This window comes from Humulus lupulus, chromosome 7 (genome assembly GCF_963169125.1).
Source record: "Humulus lupulus chromosome 7, drHumLupu1.1, whole genome shotgun sequence".
NCBI classification, from domain to species: Eukaryota; Viridiplantae; Streptophyta; class Magnoliopsida; order Rosales; family Cannabaceae; genus Humulus; species Humulus lupulus.
Window position 1 is genome coordinate 127646442 of NC_084799.1, and position 24446 is coordinate 127670887.

The following is a 24446-nucleotide window of genomic DNA, read 5'->3' on the forward strand; positions in this document are numbered from 1 at the left end:
TTATAAATAAATACATTTTTAATTTATAGAAAGTACTGTATTTAGTTTGGATGTGTATAAATTTATGGAGTATAAATATAGCTCCCTATATCATGTCATACCTTGAGTTTTAGCTAAATACTAAATATAAACTTGTGTTTTAAAAATTCCACAACAGACTTTATAATTTTTAAAACAAACTATATATAATATGTAACATAATTCTAGTAAAACATTTTTACAAGATTTTTATAAAAATACCAATATATCCATTTTAACTGAAACCAAAGATAACCTTTACATTTATTCTAGTAAGCTTGTTGATTAAATTTTAATAAAAACCCCGGAAATATCCTTATTTACATTGTTTCAATCAATTATATTTGAAATAATATAAAATTAAATTAAATTAAAAAATACATTTAAAATTAAATTAAATTAAAAAATACATTTAAAATTCAATTAAATTAAAAATATAAATATAAATACATAACATTATTTAGTCATTATTCAATTAAATGGTATTTTGATTTTTTTTTTATGAAAATCTTGTCAAAAAGTTTGATTAGAACTGTTTGTTTTAGTAATTATAAAGTCTCTTGTGAAATCTTTTAAAACATAGAATTATATATATATATGTATATATATATAAATATAGTGTTTAGCAAAAACTCAGAATGTAAAATGGTATTAACCTAGCTAGCTATATAATTTTAAGTTTAGATTGATGACACACTAAGAGTACTTAAATGAAAATGGTAAAAGTAAAGGTACTTTTTAATTAATGTCTTAATGACTTAGCTAGAAAATCAAAATTAATGGAATATCTTATTTTCAAAACATATTAATAGAGCCTTATTTTATCACTTAATTTTGAATTTTTATGTGTTTAATACTTCTCACCAGTCTGTGATACTACTTTTCATGCTCTGCATTTTCTCAAATTTAATCTAACAAATATATATATGATCAGACGGTCAATGACGTTTTAGTGGGGGTGACACAAGCCGGTTTTTCGCAATATTTGAACCGCAGATATGGTGAGTTGATTTTTTTGAGCATTTATTTGTAAATAAAAATAATACAAAAATATAAGATTTACTTGTAGGTTTGCATATATATAAATATATATATATATACTAATAATTTTAGTAATCTTCTCACTTTCTTAGACCCGCTATAGCTAGTTTAATTGTAATTACAATCCAAAAAATAAAAAATAAAAAGTCACTTAATTAACACGAAATAATGATATATACGTGAACATAAAAATATTAGGCATAATGATGTAGCAGTTTTGTGTGTAATATTTAGTTGAAAAAATTAATTAGTTTGTGTAATTCTGTGCATATTTTATGCTCACATATCATGTACCTTGTTTTTATGATCAGGTGATACACATGGAAAAGATGATAAGGGAAATTATCTTCCTAAAGGAATACGTCTCAGGGCAAGAATTGCTGTTAATTTAAGGCCCGTTAAGGGTATTCAGGTTAACTAGTGTCTTTCCTTTTCTACCTATATCTTAATTAATGTTGTAACAACATAACTAATAAACTTCTTCAACATTATATAATTAATATTTTCAATCGAACGTGCGTGAAGATATATATCAAACAAATCAATCGAGACCAAGTATATTAATTATATGATCATTTTAATTCTACAAATATTAAGTTAAGTGACTTTCCAGTTCAAAATAATTTTTTTAGCATATGTATAATAATTTATGAATATTCAATCCCTGATCTGTCCTAAAAGAATTAATATTGAATCTTATCTAGACACCATATGAATTATTATATTTATGAATATATCAGTATTCTCTCGATCTTTCATAAAATAACAATAAATAAATTATAAATTAATAATTTCGAATGTGTATATTTATGAAAAAATTGTCTTTAATCAATAATTTTACCCATAAATTAAGCAGGCTCTTGCGGATTTGATGTCTAATGGCACAAAGACGAAATGGGGTAACTTGTATGGGTTTATCCTTCTCCCTTTCAAAATTGCTTTACGAGATGATCCGTTGGATTATGTTCGTGCAGCCAAATCTACCGTTGATAGGAAAAAGAACTCCGGAGGAATTTTCTGCACCTACTTACTTAACAAAATTATACTCAAAACCTTGGGAATTAAGGTACGTACCGCACATAATTATTTATTATTCTACTCTTTTTCTCTTTTTGGTAGCTAAAAATTTGTAATCACACGAGATGAGCCACCTAATTGTGATCACTTTATTGAAATTGAAAAATTAATTAATTAACAGACAGCTGCTAGAGTATCACATAGAGCGGCTTTTAATATAACAACAGGCTTCTCAAACATGGTTGGTCCTATCGAAGAAATCAGTTTTTACGGCCATCCACTTTCTTATATTGCTGTAGCTGTTTACGGCTTTCCACGTGTAAGTTTTTATTTTTTCTTTCATATTATTATTATTATTATTATTATTATTATTAGGAATAAGGGTGTCAAAACTAATTAAGTTGTTATAATTTTTGTAACTAAATATTTATGTAAAAAAATTAACAGCAAAACTTCTTAAATAGCTATAATTCTGTCGGTTAAATACTATATAAAAATTTTGACGGATAAACTACTTAAATAATTTTCTTGCATTTAACTCACTGCCGTTAGGTCAAAACAGTTAAAACTAATCTTATGAGATAGGTGGTAGCCTCCAATTTTTTTTTTTAATTTTTAAAATTTTTTAAATTCATTAAAAATTTAGTAAGAAAATAAATAACTTCCCCAAAAAATAAATAATATATTTTAAATTAAAAAAAAATGAAATCATGTATTTTGAAAACTAAAAAATTACATTAATTCAATGAAAAATTTAAATAAAAATCATAAAAAGTTCATTTTTAATGAATATGAAATTAGATTGTATTTTGAGTTTTTTATGATTTTATTTAGATTTTTTATTAATTAATGTTTTTTAGTTTTAAAAATATTTGTGTTAATTTTTTGGAATTTAAAATATTTTATTTTATTTTTTGTAAATTTTTAATATTGGAGGTAATTTTTTAAAAATATTATTTTTTCCTGAATTTTTTAATATTTTTAATTATTTTAAAAATATTTTTGAGGAATTGGAGGCTGCCACGTGTAACGTGCCGGCCTTGATGGCACGTTACAAGCTAGGATGGCACTCGGTCAGATGCGCACGCGAGGGTGCAGGCTGGTGAGCATGCTGATGCCTAGTTTGTACGGCAGTGGCATTTTCGTAAATATCTTCAATATTGCCCGAAAATGGACGGGACTTGGTAGGTTCCATATTGAAGGGTCAATGAACGCAATGGTATGATCGGATTTGGGAGATTCGGAGAATTGGCGAGCTGGAAGCCAAATATGTCTCCCAAGCGAAAATCATATATGTTCCTGGTAGAAGGCTAAAAGCTCAGAAGGCTCTTTGTAGGGGGAGCACCTGGTGTCAGCTCTCCACCACCCCCTGGCGCAGGTGCGTCAAGTGAGCTACTACTAGTTGGGAGGACTAGTAGGGCGGGCATATGAGGACCACGAGGGGACTCATATGTCTCCATGAGTAGGAGTACTCATGGACATTACCGGGCCGCCCTGGTAGTGCGTCGAAGTGTGTTGCCAGAGGTTTAAGGGTACGGTTCCCTTGGCTTGCTGGGATGCCGCTTGCATGGAACGTGGCCCAAACCTTCGAGAGATGTCGTGGTGCGCCATGGCCACGAATCTCGACACGAGATGGCACGGGAAGCCATTCGTGGGACTTGTTAGCATGCAAGCATTGGAGGGTGCACTATGCTTGAGTAGGACAGAGGTCCAGTGTATGCTACTAGTCTGGCAGCCAGTCTCGAGGGCCTGCCAACATGCATGATGGTATGGTGCCTTGAGGATTGGACCATGGACGTATGGGAGTCCTTGGTCTGTGACGTGAGCTAATCGGATAGTATCGAATGGGACATGATGGGAGGTGTTGGCACGTCAGCTTGGTGTTGGCTCTTAGCCACACATGCTACCTTGACTTGCGAATGTCTGGGTGAGCATTGGTGTTGGGATTTGCCTTGTCATAGTGAGAACCTATGGACAATGTGAGTGTCTTGGCTAGATAGCCTTGATGCATGGTTGCACTCATAGATGCTTGAGAGCATGACTCAGCGAGAGTTGTTCGAGAGACGGAAGTGTGCAGAGGCACACGGTCGCGCGAAAAATGTGCCCATTGTTATTCGAATGGTTGGAAGGCTGACCTTGGCTCAGAGGAGTCAAGGTGCCGCACGGGCATTTCCGCTGTCAAAATGTCAGCCCGTGACAGTTGGTATCAGAGCCAGGTTCATCTCAAGTTGGGGTGAACCTGGTTGGCCCATCCTAGAAAGGATGTAGGCGTGCTGAAGGGCCATAAAGGTCTGGATGCTTGGACAGATGTCGTTGAGCCTTTTAGTCACCTAGAAAGGATCAGTAGGCTGAGACGGGATGAGACTTGGTTGCTCTTCTTCGTGGGAACACTGGACATTCTAGATAGGGGGCAAGTTATGGTTGCTTCGAATCAAAGTTCAGAGATGCTAGAAAGACAACAACCACGTGCAATTGTGGAGAGGTGCTACAAAAGAGTTGGAACTCATTGACATGAGACAAGGTTTGATCGAGAGGTCAAGGTTTTATGCTTGGTTCACTAGTTCAGGTTTGCCTGAGTGACAGTGTAAGTCGCGTGGAGCGCTGTTGTTGAAAAGGGAACTTGTAGGCAATAGTGAGTGAGCATAATAGTGGCCGTCAGACGCTTGTCAGTCACGACAGAAGTCGAGAGTGGACAGCTTTGGGGAACTAGATAAAGTTGAGCATGGAATGCTTCAGTTGCTACTTGTGTGCCAAATGGCATCACAAGGAGACCAAGGTGGCCGTGGCCGCGATCGTCAGAGGGCAGTCGTACTTGGAAGTGTTTGCATGTTTACTTGTTCTAGTCCGGAGGGGAGACGCCGAGACAATTGAGTGGGACGTGTTGGCTCACAGAGATGTTAGCTTGTGTGAGCAACACTAGAGCATTGTAAGATATTCTATGTTGTGGAATATATGCATCAAAGGCCAGCAGGGTCGAGTAGACCGCGCGCAGTGGTCAGAATAGTACTAGGGTTTCGAGAGCGCTGGAGAGCCGCGTCAAGGAAACTTAGAACTACAAGAAGGCTTAAGGAGGCAGAGATGGTGCTTGGGTTTAAATGTGGGCCGGAGGGCCTTGCTATTGGGACTTAGTGACCATAGAAGCCGAGAGAAGCTGCCCGGAGGGGCGAGATGCTAGTATAGAGCAGATGGATAGCTATGTGGACAGTGCATGCATAGGGGAATCGACAGTGGTGCTACACGAAGTAGTTGACTCGAGAGTCACATCCTACGGGGGGCACTTCTAGATTTGTTGTGTGCATGAAGACTTGGGGTGGTCAGACGTTCTTGCGTGTGGGCAAGTTGTCGAGGACGCCAACAGTTGAAGTGGGGGAGAGACCTTCACGGTTCAAACATCCAAATAGCAGACCAATGTTCCATTACAAAAGCATCGAGATGAGTTATCATGGAGATCGTTAGTTGTTCAGAATGTAAAGTCAAGGAGACTCAGAGACAAAGACAGAGCCAGTTACCTAGGGTGAAAGTCGTCAGGACTCAGGTACTAAGGTAACATCAGTGCAACGTTTGCCTAAGGTGAAAGTCAACAAGACTCAGGTACTAAGGTAACGTAGATATGTCGAGGGGCGAAGAGTCAGAATGGCCGAGACATTAGTTCAACATAATCTTCAAAAGTGATAAATGGAACGAGGGACCGCACGAGAAAAGCGGTTAGCTTGCGAGCTATATCTTGAGAGGTACACCTCGAGAAAAGAAGTTATTCCCAAGTTGAAGTGGGGGAGCCCACTAATTCATATGTTCGAAGGGTCAGGGTACTTGTTCAGTTTTGGTGTGTGAATCTAGAGAGAAACACAACAACAGATGGGTTGTACAGTGCGAAGACATGCATGACTGATGCGAGTAGGTCAGGTGACCAATTGAAACTGCAGATAGACAATATGCATGGGCGTAGGCTGAGACCAAGATTGGGCAGGTTTTGCAGCATGTTATGGGACATGCTTAGTGTTTTATGGGGACACGTGTTTATGGGAACACAATTCGAATGATTCAGAGAACATATGCCGAAGGGAGATAGCGGATTGGGACAACTTCAGACCTCAAGAGTGAGGTAAAGTGCAGTCAAGCTTGTCAAGATTCAACAGGTCGTCTAGAGTTAGGCAAGGTTGATTTGGGGGCAGAACTTGAGGCACGATGCTGAGAGTCAGCATGAGCATGAGCCAGAAGGCAATGCAGTGGTTTCGAATGATGTCAGATCATTGACCACATTGTAGAAGCTTAGAGGAGCAGTGATGCTTATGGTCAGGAGTGGCCATTTCACATCAAGCCTTGGGTATGCAGTAAGGCCGGAGGGCCAAAATTCTGGGAGACTACTTCGCGAAGTCTGTGTGCAAGGATGCACTAGATACTGCATAAGGCTATAGTTGGCATGAGTGCCACGTTGAAGAGAGACATGCCTTCAATGGAAGGATGTTTCGTAGGTGTCGTTGGGAACGGTTGGTTTGCGAACCTCACCTTGAGGGGTGCACCTTAATTTTGTCCTTGTCAATAAGAGAGTAGGCATTGGAAAATTGGCGGGAAAGCAACAATCAAAAGATGTGTTGGCTTTGGGGTCAGTGTTCCAAGGGCTGCTTGGTTGACTGGAGGGACATCGTGATATACTCGGAGGAGTTCATGTATGCAAGGAGTATTCGAGTGCAGCGGCACTACTTCATGGGAGCATTCCGAATAGCGAAGGTGGCATGGGGTCCGTGATCGAGTCCAAGGGTGGACGTGGGAGATCATCGCCAAGTTGGTGATTCTACAGTAGTAGAGGGACTAGTGCAGACTCAAGACTCGGAAGAAGCATGGAGTGAGCTTAGGAGTCGAGGCAGGAAGATTGGCCAGCGGTCTGTCGATGAGGGCATCGACAATTGAAGTGTGGGAGAGTGTAACGTGCCGGCCTTGATGGCACGTTACAAGCTAGGATGGCACTCGGTCAGATGCGCACGCGAGGGTGCAGGCTGGTGAGCATGCTGATGCCTAGTTTGTACGGCAGTGGCATTTTCGTAAATATCTTCAATATTGCCCGAAAATGGACGGGACTTGGTAGGTTCCATATTGAAGGGTCAATGAACGCAATGGTATGATCGGATTTGGGAGATTCGGAGAATTGGTGAGCTGGAAGCCAAATATGTCTCCCAAGCGAAAATCATATATGTTCCTGGTAGAAGGCTAAAAGCTCAGAAGGCTCTTTGTAGGGGGAGCACCTGGTGTCAGCTCTCCACCACCCCCTGGCGCAGGTGCGTCAAGTGAGCTACTACTAGTTGGGAGGACTAGTAGGGCGGGCATATGAGGACCACGAGGGGACTCATATGTCTCCATGAGTAGGAGTACTCATGGACATTACCGGGCCGCCCTGGTAGTGCGTCGAAGTGTGTTGCCAGAGGTTTAAGGGTACGGTTCCCTTGGCTTGCCGGGATGCCGCTTGCATGGAACGTGGCCCAAACCTTCGAGAGATGTCGTGGTGCGCCATGGCCACGAATCTCGACACGAGATGGCACGGGAAGCCATTCGTGGGACTTGTTAGCATGCAAGCATTGGAGGGTGCACTATGCTTGAGTAGGACAGAGGTCCAGTGTATGCTACTAGTCTGGCAGCCAGTCTCGAGGGCCTGCCAACATGCATGATGGTATGGTGCCTTGAGGATTGGACCATGGACGTATGGGAGTCCTTGGTCTGTGACGTGAGCTAATCGGATAGTATCGAATGGGACATGATGGGAGGTGTTGGCACGTCAGCTTGGTGTTGGCTCTTAGCCACACATGCTACCTTGACTTGCGAATGTCTGGGTGAGCATTGGTGTTGGGATTTGCCTTGCCATAGTGAGAACCTATGGACAGTGTGAGTGTCTTGGCTAGATAGCCTTGATGCATGGTTGCACTCATAGATGCTTGAGAGCATGACTCAGTGAGAGTTGTTCGAGAGACGGAAGTGTGCAGAGGCACACGGTCGCGCGAAAAATGTGCCCATTGTTATTCGAATGGTTGGAAGGCTGACCTTGGCTCAGAGGAGTCAAGGTGCCGCACGGGCATTTCCGCTGTCAAAATGTCAGCCCGTGACACCACGTATCTCATAGACTTAGTTTTAACATTTGACTTAACAACAGGGAGTGCAAGAAAATCCACTACTTAAGTAGTTTTTCCGTAAATTTTTTTACATAGATATTTAACTGCAAGATTTGTATATATCTATTTGAGTAGTTTTGCCGCTATTATCCCATATTATTATTCAAGTACAAAGTATTCAGTCGAGCCTATTCTAGTTACTAATTAAATTTGATTGGGTTTTTCTAATCCATTTTAAAACTTTTTGTGAATTTTTTAAGTGATTTTTTAAAAATAATTATTTTTATTTTTTAATAATTATTTCAATGGTTCTCAAAGGTAATTTTTTTTTTTTATTGTAAAAATATGATCTTTCGAACATATATATGCCATATATTAACATTAAACATCTCAGAGAGTCTATGGTAGTGTATTCCTTTTTACCCTACTGGTATTGTTGTCTGTGTTTTCACCACTAGACATGTGACAGTCAATATAGGAGTAATTAAGCTCATCGAGCGCTACTAAGGTCTTGTACAGCTCTTCGGAGTGTAAAACCCTTCCGAGTGTTGTGGTCCGGCCAAACGTGGATGTCTCCAAGGGAGGCCATGCCCTGAGGTCTGTCCTCGAGGCACAGGTGTCTCCAAGCGAGGCCACGCTCCGAGGACCGTTTAGGTGGTCCTCTCGCTTCCATCATGCACCAATCCCTCAGGTCTAGGATCCTTGCCCTCAGACCTATGGTAGCTTCCAGGTGGCAATCGTTGCAGTTGTGGCCCACCATACGATCATCAAACAACTTTTGGTGAGCCTCGAGTAGTGGTGTTGAGTTCGTACACTCGACAATCGACATTTCGCACAACGTTGCCTGACATGGGTAAACGTGCAGCCGCATCCTGACACTGTCAAATACTTGTTCCCCGTAAAGTTGGTGGGCGACTTTCTGCAAATGAGTCCCGTGCAATCTGCTTGGGCCCATGGTCTATATTAGTGCACCCATATGTAATTAATTAGTATTTTACTCCCCAAATAATGCAGAATGTTGTATTAATTGTCCATTAGGGTTGGGATATCTCTTTGTAAATGGTTCAAAATTTTGTCTAGTTAAGCATTATAAACTAAGAGCAATATATACGCTGCCTGAGACCTCATTGAAGCTTGTAAAAATAAGCTACAAACTCATTAATAACAAAGACTCGTGGACTAGGGCTCTTTTATAGCCTGAGCCATGTAAAACTTCTGTGTTATTTTCTTCTATTTTTTTTTATCATTTTCTTAGTTAGGTTGATAGCGGAAAAGGTAGTCAACATTTTGGGGCTTTCATTGAGAGCTTGAAGAAAGCTTGAACAAAACAACCATGGTGACCACTAGATGGAATGCATTAGACGATGTAGCTCCTCCACCCAGAGTTGAGGGAGGGGAAACAAGCCATCCACCTCCACAAGACCTCCCGGAGGTAGTCTAGGAGGATTACGATTATGATGACGTATATGATGGTGGCGATGATGAATATTATAAGGAGGATTATCCTCAGCCTATGGACGCGGAGGACCCACCAGAGGTGGTGGTGCTTCGCGACCAAGTGGCCACCCAATAGCCAAAAATTGATGCCTAGGAGGGAAATGTTGTCGCCCTGTAGGAGATGGTTAACGCCATGAGGGCCACTCTGGCGACACAAGGGTTGCCAGCAGACCCAGATGGCGAACTACTATCTAGGCAGCCAGCTGGTGTGCCACCAGTGCAGCCAGCTAGAGTGTCACCTACTAATGCAGTAGGTGTTCCTCCCGAGCACCCGGCTGATATGGCACAAGACCCACCAGTTGGTGTGTCGCCTACGCACCCAGCTGGAGTTGGATCTCCACCTACGCCATGAGAGTGTGGCAAGGGAAGAGTCGATGAAAACCTTGCTCTAAGGAAAAAGTAGGTATGTCGAGCCCGCGAACACAACAAGGCCCCGAGGCCAACAAGCAAGAATAAAGGGCAAGGTGCTCAAGGACATCGCCATGCCACCAGCACCCGTGGTGCCCCAGGCGTTCCGCCTAGGCACGCCTAGACGGATCGTGCTAGGCCTGGATGTGGTGTCCACCCAGCACCTCGCCAGCTTTGCAGACCTTTTGGCTTAGGGGCCAATTGGAGGAATGTCTCCGTTAACCAAGAGCAAGGTTTTAGCATCTCGGTTAGTAACGAAAACATCGAGTCCAATGGGGAGATTGAGACGGAGTATCTCGAGGACAGTGGTTGCCACCTTGGTCAACTAGACCTATGAGATGGCTTAAATGCTCGTAGGGGTATAGCAACTCCCGAGGAAAACTTTGGGAGGAGAGATCAGCCAGATCTCTAGGACAATCTTATTGTTCGGAAGAAAGAACACCCGGCACAGAGGGACAATCAAGAACGCGACCCTCTCCATGCGAAAACTCGGAGGATGAGTATAGGGAGTCGTTTACTTCCCACATAGTGGAAGCCCATTGCCACGAGAGGCTTCAAGATGCCAACCATCATGTCTTATGATGGTAGCATGGATTCCACTCACCATCTGTCAAAGTTCAACTGATTGATGTCATTGCATCGTGTCTCTGAGGACACGAAGTGCCATGTGTTCCCATTGACCATGAAGAGACCGGCGGATGAATGGTTCAAGAAGCACAAACTGGGGTCCATTCAATCCTGGCACCATCCCTCATCCTCATTCGGAAGGAAATTTATAGTGGCTAGGAAGGTGAGCTTTGAGGTCAACGCCTTGGGAACCATAAAGCAAAGGCCCCTCGAAACCCTCAAGGCCTACATCAAGTGCTTCAAGGAGGAAGCAGCTAGGGCCAAGAGGGTCGACAATGGGCAGCAGTTGATGGCCTTATAGGCAGGCATCCATGTAGGGTCTCCTTTTTGGGATGACCTCCAGCGGAGGGGGTGTCTCAGGCTCGACGACTTCATTCATTTAGCATAAGAATATATAAATTAGGAGGGTGCCCAGATTGGAGCATTTGGTGTACCCGTCGCTTTCCCCATTCTGCTGACTCCGGAACTCGTGGCTTCAGGGACCTAGTACCCACCTTACACTCCTCTCCAACGAGAGTGCGGTGAGCATCCTAAAGTTTAGCCCAACTGTCCAGTTAGTTGGCTTTAGTGTCGTGCCTCCTACTGGCCTTAGTGCTGCTCTAACAGGATATGGGGTCAATCCCAACGAGAGTGTGGTGAGGTTTTAGGTTGAAAAATGAAAATATAGTGGGTATAATGATTTTCAGCCTACATTCAGTGCTGGAATTGTGACTCTAGACCAATCGACAACACCCATGATGACCCCCAGCAGAAGTAAACGCGGGGGCAAAGGCAAGGGCAGAAAGCCCAATGGATCTAGAGCAGCTTCGGCTGGACAAGGAGCGACCCCCGAGGAGAATTATGTCTTGCAGTACTCCAAGTATACAAACCTGGTGGACTCTCGAGGAAAGATCTTCTTGGCCACGAAACAACATGTCCACTACCGAAAACCACACCCCATCTGGAGGGACGGGGAAAGAAGAGATCCCAACAAATTTGTCGATTCCACAATGATGTTGGGCACACACCAACGACTGACAAAAACTCAAAGATGATATTAAGAACCTCATCGAGCTAGGGCATTTTCACCAGTATACTTAGGGCAGAACAAGCCCGGTTCATGCCCGGGCTGTAGGAGTGCTTCCGCAACGGGGAGTACCCGCAGCCCCACAACAACATGTAGTCCACGGGCCTCCCCCAGTGACAGGGAGAGTGGGAACTATCTCAGGAGGACCTCACTTGGGGGCCACCTCTCAGGGTTCGCAGAATAGGTATGCACGAGCCCTAAATCACGATGGCAAGATATTGTCATTAACTCAGCTGCCAGCGCAGATGCATAGGATGACTGGCCGTGTCATCACATTCTCTGAGGATGATTCTCGGTGGGTGCATTTTCCCCACCATGATTCTCTAGTGGTCGAGAGCCATATTTCCAACAAGATGGTGGCTCAGATCCTGGTGGACAATAGGAGTTATGTGAGCATCCTGTTTAAGTCAGCCAACAAGAAGATTAAGCTGACCATGAATGACCTGTCCCCGTGCACCTCGACTCTATATTGGTTCTCAAGGGAAGGCCTCGTTCCGATGGGGCAAATCAAGCTGCCTGTGATGTTTGGAGAGGTGCCTCGTCAAGTCTTCATTTACTACACCTTCATTTTTGTGGACTGTACCTCGGCGTATAATGCCATATTGGGGAGTCCAACTCTGGTAGAATTTGGGGAGGTCACTTCAATTCACCAAATGTGCATGAAGTTCCCCACTAAGGCAGGAATTGGCATTGTCCGTGGAGACCAAAAGAAGGCCAGGAAGTGCTAGAATGTGTCCCTCAAGCAACCTGTAATGGTGATTGAGGCAGTAGACCCCGAGCAACCTCCTCTTGAGGAAGTGGAGGTACATGCTGTTCAAGCAGAGGAACCCAATGAGTTGGACCCCAAAGTTCAAGAAGAGAGGGTTGTCAAATCCATGGAGGAGGGTGAGGAGGTGATCCTTGACGCATCCCTCCTTGACAGGAAAGCCAAGGTCGAGAAGAACCTCAAGGTGGGGGTCTGAGAAGTGCTGGTGAGCTTTCTCCAAGACAACCAAGATGTCTTTGTTTGGTCTCACTCTGACATGACAGGCATTGACCCAAATATAATATGTCACGCCTTGAACATTGACCCCAACGTTACTCCAATTCAACAGAAGTGGAGGACGATTGACCCAATCCAGGCACTGGCTTTGAAGGTTGAGGTGGACAAGCTTCTCGCGAATGTGAAGTGGCTATCTAATTTGGTCCTGGTGCCCAAGCCAAATGGCACTTGGAGGACTTGTATAGATTTCTCCGACCTCAACATGGCTTGCTCAAAGGATAATTTTCCTTTGCCAAAGATAGATCAAATGGTGGACGCCCTCAGGGTACAACCAGATTTCCATGCATGTCTCGCACCAAAAGCACACCAGCATTCGAATTGATAAAGGAGTGTACTGCTACAAACTGATGTCCTTCAGGCTCAAGAATGTTGGTACCACCTATCAGAGGCTGGTAAACCGTATGTTCAAGAACTAGATGGGTCGAAACATGGAGGTTTACGTGGATGACATGCTGGCTAAATCCAAGATGGCTCCTGACAACGTGAAAGACCAAGAGGAATTTTTTTCAGTGCTTTCCTGATTCAGGAAGAAGTTGAATCCCCAAAAGTGCACTTTTGGGGTTGCCTCTGAGAAGTTCCTAGGTTTCATCTTCAGCACCTGGGGGATAGAGGAAAACTCCAAGAAAATCAAAGCTCTGGTCGATATGCCATCCCCTGCAAACATAAAGATGTGCAGAGCCTCATCGGGAGGATAACAACCCTAAGTCGCTTTATCTCCAAAGCAACTGATAAGTGCATATCGTTCTTCAACATACTTCAAAGGTTCGAATGGACAGAGGAGTGTGAACAGGAATTCAAGCAGTTAAAGATAATTGACCAATCCTCTCAAAGCCCATGGATGGGGAGACCATCCTCCTCTATATGGCTATTTTGGAGAGTGCCATTAGTGTCGCCTTGGTGCATGATGAAGGTCACGTCCAGCACCCAGTGTACTATACAAGTAAGAGACTCCTTGGGGTAGAGTCCAAATACCCGCTTATGGTGAAGTTAACCTTTGTAACGCCCTACTACCTTAGAGCCGTTACTAAGTGAATTTAAAACAGAAATTGTGCATTTAATGGACTCAAAGTGGTTTCTAAAACCAAAAGTGTGATTAAACCAGAGTTTAAGGCTGTACTCTTAGAAAATGTTTAGTTTCATTGAAAACGTTAAGTATCAAACACCTGGGATCCCAAAAAAATAAGGTTTACAAAGTATTTATAACTCAAAATAGATTTACATCAGGTTGACTACCAAAAGAATGATTTAATACAGCCATAATATACAAAATGCCCCCAACCAAAGCAGTCGGGCAGGCCGAACATGTACGCCCCGCTCCCACGCTCTCCATACTCATGGCCGGTTGACAGACTCCTTGCTTTTACCTGCCACACGGAGCACCCGTGAGCCGAAGCCCAGCAAGAAAACCCAAATAATACATAACATATGCAATTCATATAGCTGGCATAATTCACTGATAAATAGGAAAACCATCATAATAAGCAAGCACGACCATGCTGCCCCAGAGGCCTTACCAAAGCCTGGGGTTTCGGTTTTCACCGCGAGGATAACTCATGTATCCCTTGGGTCCCACCCTGAATATAAGCATCCCATGTGCTGTGTGTTACTTTCGGCCCCACGGCCGTACCCGGCCTACGCCGCACTCGGCCCTTGCCGTTCATTTCAGTATAATCACACATATAGTACATTCGAAATAATCATTCACACACATCATGATTCATTTAAGGTTAAACATTTGCACATAATACAATCTGGGGCCATGCCCTGCAATCACACAGTGGGGCCATGCCCTAATCTTGGGTGTTACGGTTTTCTTACCTGTATTCCGTGCTTTCCGATGCACCACGATCACGAGCACGGTCCACTAGCACGAGCCTCTCCGAAATCCTAGTCAGAACACACATAAAACACTTTTTAATACTAACCAAGCCCAAAACCACTTCCCGGGACCAATCCCGTACTCCCGGGACCCCTAAAACCTTAAAACAACTCCCCGGAGACATCCCCCGAACCCCCGGAGCTAAGGCCTAAAATTGCCAAAAAAGTTATCCTGAAAATGGTCTTGTGCCGCGACACCCATCAGTCAGGGGCTCCCTCGCCGCGGCACGAAAAACCTGTGCCGCGGCACGCCTTCGCAGCCCAGAATTTTGGGTTTTTCCTTCGCGTTTTCCCGAGCTTCAACCTCTCCAAATCACCCAAAACCAATACCTAAACCCCAAAACGTAAATCCAAACTTCATATGAACAATCTAACACCTTATAAACACTAGGATCAAGATCAAAACATCAACACACCCAAGATCCACACCTTGATCTCAAATTCAGCAACTCAAACCAAAACCCATGAAAATCTTAACTCAAGCATTAAATTCCTCACATCAACACAGAAAACAAACTTAAATATGCACAAGATCCTTACCTCAAGAGTAGAATCCACCCTAAAAGTTTCCTTGCTCTCCTCCCAAGCTCCCACTTCAGCCCCTTCTACACCTCTTCTTCCTTCTTCTTCTTGCCCTAGCCTTTCTCTCCTCTTCTTTTCCTTCTCTTCTAATTTTATCAAAGCCTCAAGTGACCCAATGCCCAAACCGTACATCCCATATACCCAGCTGAAACTTGTCTATTTGCCTTGCCAAAAGACCAATTTACCCCTTCCTAATAATCCCTCCTAACTAACCTTCAAGGGCACTTAAGTCATTTCACTTCTATTTCAATTCTATCATTTTTTTTATCTTAAAACTTGTTACCCAAAGCAGTTACAAATGGTTACCCAGGTTACCCAATTACCAATAACTAACCACTCATTCTCAACTCACTTATAAGGTTCCCGAAGTACCCCTAGGCTCCACCCGAGCCGAGTACAACATCCCGATGTGACTTTAGACTAACTGGCTCACTAGGACCGTCTCGATGCGTGCATCCTGATAATAACATCACACTCACATGGCACGATTACATAATACAATTATCACAGTTGTGCTCTAAAATGGCCAAATCACAATCATGCTCATTCTAAGACAATCAGGTCTATATGCATACTAATTCACATAGTCGTGCATCTCAAATAATCAAATAGTCATATAACGTGCAATAAATCGTAATCATGCATAAAACTCAATAAAAACACACACCAAATCCCATCATGCCCTCCAGGCACACTACTCCTGGCCCTTAAGCCTTAACACTGAATTTGGGTCGTTACAACCTTTTTCCTAATGGTGGCCTCTCAGAAGCTAACTCCCTATTTCCAGGTGAATCCCATCTAGGTCCTCACTAACTATCCCTTGCGGCAAGTCCTTCAGAAGCTGGAGTCATCCAGGAGACTCCTTAAATGGGCAATCAAACTGAGTCAGTTTGGATGACCTATCACCTGAGGACTACCATCAAGGGACAAGTACTAGCAGATTTCATCACCTAGTGCACAGGAAACTATGAGAGACCTTGGGATGCCCCTATGGTTGGGCCTACATGGGAGTTGCACATAGACGGGTCTTCCAATGAAAATGGAGCCAGAGTGAGCCTAATCTTGGTGTCCCCCGAAGGGCTCCGGGTACACAGTGCTCTGAGGTTTGGATTTGATGTCTCCAATAATGAAATTGAGTATGAAGCACTTACTGCGGGGCTCCGGGTAACTCGTAGCTTGTCATCAATCAGGTAGTCGGAGAATACTAGGTATGGGGGACAAAGATGGCTGCTTATCTAGCAAAAACCCAAGAAATACTGCACAACTTCAAGAGATTTACCATACGACAAGTTGCATGGGAACATAATTCTAATGTTGATGTCATAGCCAAGCTTGTTAGCACCAAGCACACTGAGTTAATCAGTGTAGTCCCTATTGACTACTTGGACGCTCCGAGCATCTCAACCCCTGAAGAGGTAGAAGCGTCCACTCACAGGATGGCTAAATGGAGCCCATTGTGAAGTACCTTGTCTTCGGGGAGTTACCATAGGACAAGAAAGCAGCTCGGAAGCTTCTTTTTCAGGCATCTCAGTATGTGATCATTGACTGTAAGTTGTACAGGCGAGGATGTTCGTTGCCCTTACTCTAATGTGTGTCTAAGCAAGAAGCCAGTCTTATACTCCAGGAAGTACATGAAGGATTTTGTGGGGATCACGTTGGGGGGCAGAGCCTCGCCAAGATGATTTTGAGGCAAGGGTACTTCTAGCCCACTATGAATGGTGATGCAATGGATTATGTTAAGAAGTGTGACAAGTGTCAACACTTCTCCAAAATACCCCAAGCTCCTCCAAATGAGCTCACTCAGATGACAAGTCCATGCCCCTTCGTAGTCTGAGGCATTGTCCTTATCAAGGCCTTGCCCACGGGAAATGGGGGAGTGAAACATGCAGTTGTGGCGGTCGACTACTTCATGAAGTGGGTCGAGGCCAAAACTCTTGCTACAATCACTTTCAAGAAAGAGCTGGACTTAGTCATCAAGAATATCGTTTGCTGCTTCGGGCTCCCAAGGAAGATAGTCTCTGACAATGGCCTACAGTTCGACAGTGAGTTGTTCACAGATTTCTGTAAAAGGCATGGAGTTGTGAAAGGCTTCTCCTCCGTAGCTCACCCACACTTCAAATGGACATGTGAAAGTATTCAATAAGACTCTTAAAACCACCTTGAAGAAAAGGCTAGAATAGAGGCAAAAGGCTCATGGCCTGAGGAGCTGCCTAAGGCATTGTAGAGTTGTCGCACCCTTACTAGGACCTCAACCAGTCACTCGCCATTCTCCATGGCCTATGGGTACGAGGCCATGCTCCCAGTTGAGGTAACTATTTCCACGCACTGACAGGATACGTATGATCCGACCACAAACCACACTTTACTTCGAGAGTCTTTGGACCTCGTGGAGGAGCTCCGTGAAGCTTCTCAACTTCGAGTAGTGTCCTACCAACAGAAATTAGCGAGATAATTTAACTCTAAAGTGAAGGATATAAAATTTGGGGTCAGAGATTTGGTGTTGCGAATAGTCTTCTTAGACAATCGAGATTCTGGTGCTGGAGTATTGGGCCATAACTAGGAAGGCATGTACCAAGTCGAGAGCATTGTATGTCCAGGAACATACAAGCTGGCCCGACTGAGTGGGGAACTAATACCCCACGCCTAGAATGTTGAGCATCTCTGCCAGTATTACCAGTAATATGAGCAGGGTATTTTTGTTAAATTTTGTAATCATTTTTTAGCCTCCGAGCACAATGGAAACTGTGTAGACAAAACACAGTAGAAAATTTAAAAGAATCTGCTTATATTTGTTAATTTCCCTTTTATTCTATTTTTACTACTCGTAGATCACTCACTCACTGGCCTGGACAAGTGAACGCAAACTAGTCTTCGATCACTTAGGTGGCATGGGGTTAAGGCAACCTTACAGAGTATAGTGTCTCGCAGAGGATGACCTAGGAAACTATGCTTGTCATGAGAGGAGTAGGCTTAGTGTCAATACCCAGAGAATAGATAAATCTAGGGAACTAAATAAAGTTTGGGGAAGTCCATGACTTAAGAATACTAGTAGCGCGAGAGAAGACTTAGCTTACCTCCTAGAGACTTTGAGCCCGAGGAGCTATGACCAAGTTCTTAGATCTCGAGATGCAAAAAGAAACCTAAGTCATCTGTACTTGGGCCCAAATGCCTAGTGTCATGAGACTTCGAAGACTAAGAATCCTAGTAGCGCGAGAGCAGACTTAGGTTACTTCCCGAGGATGTTTATCCTAAGGAGCTATGACCTAGTTCCTAGATCTCGAGATGCGAAAGGAAACTCGAGTCATCCATACTTAGGCCCAAAGTCTCGAGTTACCAAAACTAGAGCACCGTAAGGTTAATCCTAGCACTGGGAATCAATGACCTAGGTAGCTAAGCTAGTCGATGAGTGAAGCAACCTTAGTGTCTTAAGACCATAAAGATAAGACCTGCAAAAAACCCTAGCTTCGGAAAAATCCAAGTAATGCAAGCATAGACCTAAGGTATTCTCCGGAGGAACAAAAACCAGGTCCCAATCCTTGAGATGTGAACAGTATCTCGAGTTGTTTGTACTCAGGCACAACCCCAAAACATTTTCCCCAGTGATGAGAAATCCAAGTAACCCAAGTTCTGACTTAAGGTTACCTCTGGAGGACTTCACACATGAGAGGTAATAACCAAGTCCCTAAATCTCGAGGTGTGAACGGAAATCTAAGGTAATAAAACTTGAACATCATGAAGCCTAGACTAAGGGCGGTTGCATGCTCTAGGTACTTAGAGCCCAGGGACATTGAGATCATGACTTTCACATGAAAAATTCCTGAGTTACTATACTTGGGGGGCAAGATGGAAAGCCCAAAATAACATCCTGGGGATAGTGCATCTGGGGGGCAATTATCTTAGTGAATTTGACCTCCTAGAGCCTGAGTCATTGGGACTCAAGGATACAGAACAACATTAAAGTTATGCCCAAGGACAATGAGCCTAGGAAGCAACATTAAATACCCAAAGCATCGGTACTAAGATAAAAAAACTTAAAACCCAAGTTGTTGGGACTCGAGAGCGTAGGACTGTCAAGTGTTCCACTTGAGATAGAATTAAAGTTACTCCCGAGGACTATGAGCCTGGGGTACAACACTAAACACCCAAAGCGTCTAAACGCTAAGAGGAAGATCTTCAAGCTCTAAGTATAATGGATTTCCTAAGACCCGAGATGTTGGGACTCCAGGACATAGAACTGCGTTAAGTGTTCCCACTTGACCTCACACTAAAAGTTACTCCTAGGGTCTACGAGCCTTGGGGACAACACTAACATCCTACAATTGTCCAAATACTAAGAGAAGTCGATAAAGACTCGAGCCACCAAGCATCTAAGACTTGAGGCCCAAAAATTATGGATGAGTAGAGGTTTCAGACTCTTGTGGCATTATGTTACATTGAGTTGCGTTAAAATCTAACCAAATCAGTAAGACCAAATTGCATAATTACTAAGTGTTAGCATGTTAGTAACGAAGCAATAATGGCAAGGAAAGTAGTGCAAGTTGCATAAAGGTTAAAAGTATTTACAATTGTCCTCAGGGTCTTGAGCATTAAATGGTTTCTACCCCAATAAACAAAAGGCACACAGGCCTACATAATTAAAACAAATAGAAGAAAAATCACTTCGGACCTTCACCCAGAGGAACTTCCGCTACCACCTCAATGACAAGATCCGTCTCGAGAACTCGATCGGCCGCCACAACTTCCTTCTCCTGAGCTTCCTTGGCTTCCTCGGTCAGAAGATACTCCTCGAGCATCATCTGCATGTTTGGATCATTCGTGAATGAAAAATCAATGTCCCTAGTTCTCTGCCATGCCACAAACAGGGTGTCGTCCGCCATCACATCGAGTTCCCTTTCCAGCTCTTCTGCTCTGAGCCGGAGGCGTTTGTTCTCCCGAGTGAGGTTTCCAGCGCAGGAGGCAGATCGTACAGCTTTCGGCCTAGTCTTGGTGGCCTCCTCTTGGACTCTGGAAAACTCTGCGACATGAGCTGCAGACTCCTCGTGGCTCAGATGGAGCTCCTCTCAGCTTAGACAAAGCTCCTCCCGAGAAGCAGTGAAATCTGTCGACAACATGTAGTTGGCCTCCTCCATTGTCCAAGTCCAACCTGCGGCATCTTCAAGCAGCTTCACAGAGGTTTTCTTGAGTGATGAAAGCTTTGACTGCTCCATAGCCAGCTGGGTCTCCAACTTTAAGGCGCGATCCTTGAGGTCCTCCGTCTCCTTCTAAAGCAACGAGTGCTCTGCCAACAAGACCGCAGTCTCCTTGAGTTGTGCCATCTTTTCCCGAAGCTCCTTCAGCTCGAAGGACCTCATGGTAACGATGTCCCTGGGCTGTTGGTTGATGGACGCATTGTACACCAAAACAATACTTGTTAGCTCAATGAACTTAGATAAAAAAAAATGCAAGTTAAGGATTTGACACTTACGCTCAGGAAGATGTGGCGACTGGGAGCTATTACCGAGATCTTGTTTTCGCTGCCACAACAAGGAAACCTATGGAAGGGCATGTCACACAGGGACCCCAATAAGCCCTGGTGGAGCTTCGCGACAAGCTGAGCTGTATTTTCTCCAACTCTCCCCTCGAGGAGACGCCCCAACTCCTCACAGCTGGGAGAAGAGTTTGGCCCATGCGGTTTGTCTTCCTGTAGGTACTCCGTGAGGAATTTGAAATTATTGTTTCCCTCATCAATACGGGTGTTGAAGTACTCAACCATCCGTTGGTTCCTTTCGAAGTTTTCTCCCTCGAAGTGCTCGGAAAAGACCATATGTCGTGGTGTCCTAACTGGAGGACCATCAGGCGCTGTAGAAGGGATTTCCTTTCCCTTCCAAGAAGAACCCTCATATCAAGGAGGGGATGCCTCAGGGTTAATGAACTCATCGGTGACCATTGGCTGTGGAGGAGTGGCCAGTGTAACAGTTGCCAGAGCTACAGGAGCCATCGGGGGTGGAGGCGCAGCCGCTAGGGCTGGGGACATAGTAGCCGGGGACAGAATTGCTGTGGCCGAGGTCTCCAGGGTGTCTATTTGAGAGGGTCCCATCACCCTCTTGTGCTTCTACCAGACCAAGTTGGATAGGCCCATGCTTTGTACCCAAAGAAACAAAACTGGTTAGTCCTTGGACAAAAAAGAAAGGAAAGATAATTTGTAAAGGAAAATAACATGCATGCAAGGCATAAATAAGCCTCCTCGGAAGCCCCACAACAATAAGGGTACTCCAGGTGAAGAACGGAGTGGGAAAAGTCATAGATGAGTCGACCCATCTCTTGTGTCATGTTTGTGTCGTATTGACAAAACCATATCGCGTGTATGGATGTCACCTAGTCCAAAAGCACGAACCCTTGGGGGTGTTTTCTCCTCTTCGCATGGTGGAGAAATATGTCTATAAGGTCTTGATAGTCCAGATACTCCTCGTCAGTCCAAGGATGCCCCGAAGTTTGCCTACTCTCGAGGAGTGTTGGCAAGAATAAGGAGTCATTGAGACTAATTCCATCCCCTACATAACAGGCGTAGTAAACAATGATTGGAGATTTACCTTCTAGCACGGAGGATGACTCGATCCCAGCCACGAGCTCTTCGTCTTCTCTCACCTCCACAAAACTTTGATTCCAAGCACGCTCTCTGTGTGCTCCTTGCAAAGACGTTGTTCATACTCATATTGAGCGTTCGCTGCAATATTCTTCGTCTAGAGCCTCGTAAAGCGAATTCTTCGAGTCACTAAAGCCGGTGGGGACCACGGGGCTTATCCTTTGCCCCGCCCAAAGTAGGCTATACTGCCGAAGATGGGCCTCGGTGACGAGGAAGCTAAGATTCATCTCTTCCTCAAGGAAGGCATTCGTTTTCTTGAACCTTTCATTGTAGACGTCAACGAAAGGCATGTGACGGAAGGGACTTGAAAAGAAATGGTTAAGACTAAGGAGAAACTACGAGCAAAGGACTAAATGACCCAAGGAGTGACACTTACCAACCCTGGCAAAGTCCAGGAGAAGAGTCGGGTTGGTCCGCGTGGGGAAGCCACTTGCCAAGAAGTAGTGGTCCTTGTAATCCCTCATGTGGTTCTCATTGCCATTTGGAGCCTTGTACTCGTATGCTTCATCAAAATATTGTAGCTGTCCCGTTCGTCCTTCTTCGGGCATTGTCGGAAGCTGTAGATATACAATATCTAAGCTAGAGAAAGAGCGGGCCAGTTCTGCCTCTTGAATAAGACAAAGAGCCCAGCCCACACCCGATATTCATTCAGGGATAACTGGAAGAGAGCTATGCCTAAGAATTTCAAAAATCTGACATAGTACTGGTGCAGTGGCAAAGTTGCACCAACTTGGAGATGAGACGCGCCCCAGGCCCCAAGACTGTGGACACTCTCATGCGCTCTCTCGCCCTCCCAAGACAGGTGCACCCACATGTCACTGGTATCCACCCCATGGTGGGTTATGATCCTCTCTATAGCCTGGTGTTTGAACTTGCTGGGAGTCACCTCCGCCTCGAATCCTTCGGCGGTGTAGGTTTTGTTTGATAGCAGGGGACCTCTGAAGTGCCAGAAATTCAAAATCATAAGCATACACCTAAAACCCTCAAACAAAATTAAAAAATAAACACAAAGTCAAACAAGAAACAGAGAAGTAAAAACTTACTCGAGATGAAGTACTTGTTTGTGCTGAAGTGAGTTTGGACTTTAAAAATAGTTTTTCGTCTGACCAGAAGTAGGATGATTGTCACCAACTGTCCAGAGCATCGAGAATTCAAAAAATGTGGGAGATTCAGAAAGTTGTGAATTGAAGAAGAAGAGAGGGTTTGAAGGTTTTGAGGTTTTGAATTTCGAATGCTGAAAGTAATTCCTAAGAGGCAGTTCTCGAGTTTTATACTCAAAAAGCTTGGGGTGGAAGCAGCTCCACCCTGACTGTTGATTAGCTACGGCATAGGCACTCGAGATTAGTCCAAAGGTCAGATTCAAAGAGGCATGGATTGAGATCATTAGCATGGAAAAAGGACCCCTCGGGTATGGGGCGAAAGGACACCTAGGGTAAGGATTAGACGTTTTGGGTCGTGGAGTGGACTCCTCATTAATGACACAGATTGATGGGCCCAACAATAGGAGTCCACATGTGACACTACCTTTTCAAGAGTGTGACGTCATGAAGAGTCCAAGCATCTCCTGCCGAAGACCTTTCGAATTACTCATCTCAGTCGAAGTCTCCGTTGTTCAAGGACAAACGAAGACTTGGGGGAAAATGTTTTCCGTGTTCTCACCACTAGACACGTGACAATCTTTAGAGGAGTAACTAAGCTCCTCGAGCACTAGTGAGGTTTTGTACAGCTCGCATAGAGCTCTTCGGAGTGTAAAACCCTTCCGAGTGCCGTGGTCCAGCCAGACGTGGATGTCCCTAAGTGAGGCCACACCCCGAGGTCCGTCCTCGAGGCACGAATGTCTCCAAGAGAGGCCACGCTATGAGAAACAGTCAGGTGGTCCTCTCGCTTCCATCATGCACCAATCCCTTATGTCTAGGATCCTTGCCCTCAGACCTGGGGTAGCTGTCAGGTGTTAATTGTTGTAGGTGTGGCCCACCAGACGATCATCTGACAACTTTTTCTGAGCCTCGAATAGTGGTGTTGAGTTCGTACAATCGACAATCAACATTTCCCACAACCCCGCCTAACATTGGCAAACATGCAGCCGCATCCTGACACTGTCAGATACATGTTGCCCATAAAGCTTGTGTGCAACTTTCTGCAAATGGGCCCCGTGCAATCTGCTTAGGCTCATCGTCTTTATTAGTTCATCTCTATGTAATTAATTAGCATTTGACTCCCCAAATAATGTGGAATGTTGTATTAATTGTCCATTAAGGACATTAATGACCCATGTCCCTATAAATAAGACTAGGATATTTCCTTGTAAAAGGTTCATAATTTTTTATAGTTAAGCATTGTAAACTTAGAGCAATATATACGCTGCCTGAGACCCTATTGAAACTTGTTCAAACAAGCTTCAAACTCACTAATACCAAAGACTTGTGGACTAGGGCTCTTCTATAGTCTAAACCACGTAAAACTTTTATGTTATTTTCTTATATTTTCTATCAAGTTCTTAGATTATGTTATAACGAAAAAAGGCAGTCAATAGGTATAACACACTTTTCT

General features: G+C 44.0%; 1 protein-coding gene across 2 annotated transcripts in view; it reads left to right on the top strand.

Annotated features, from left to right (window-relative positions):
- The window catches only part of LOC133788617 (wax ester synthase/diacylglycerol acyltransferase 5-like), a 29895-nt gene that overhangs the window by 2623 nt on the left and 2826 nt on the right, over positions 1-24446 (top strand). The window contains exons 3-6 of one of the 2 annotated variants that reach the window (XM_062226174.1): positions 953-1019; positions 1371-1471; positions 1916-2125; positions 2258-2395. In XM_062226174.1, the coding sequence (XP_062082158.1) occupies positions 953-1019; positions 1371-1471; positions 1916-2125; positions 2258-2395 (516 nt within the window). The remainder of the gene's footprint in view (positions 1-952; positions 1020-1370; positions 1472-1915; positions 2126-2257; positions 2396-24446) is intronic. The other variant, XM_062226175.1, reaches the window with a different exon arrangement.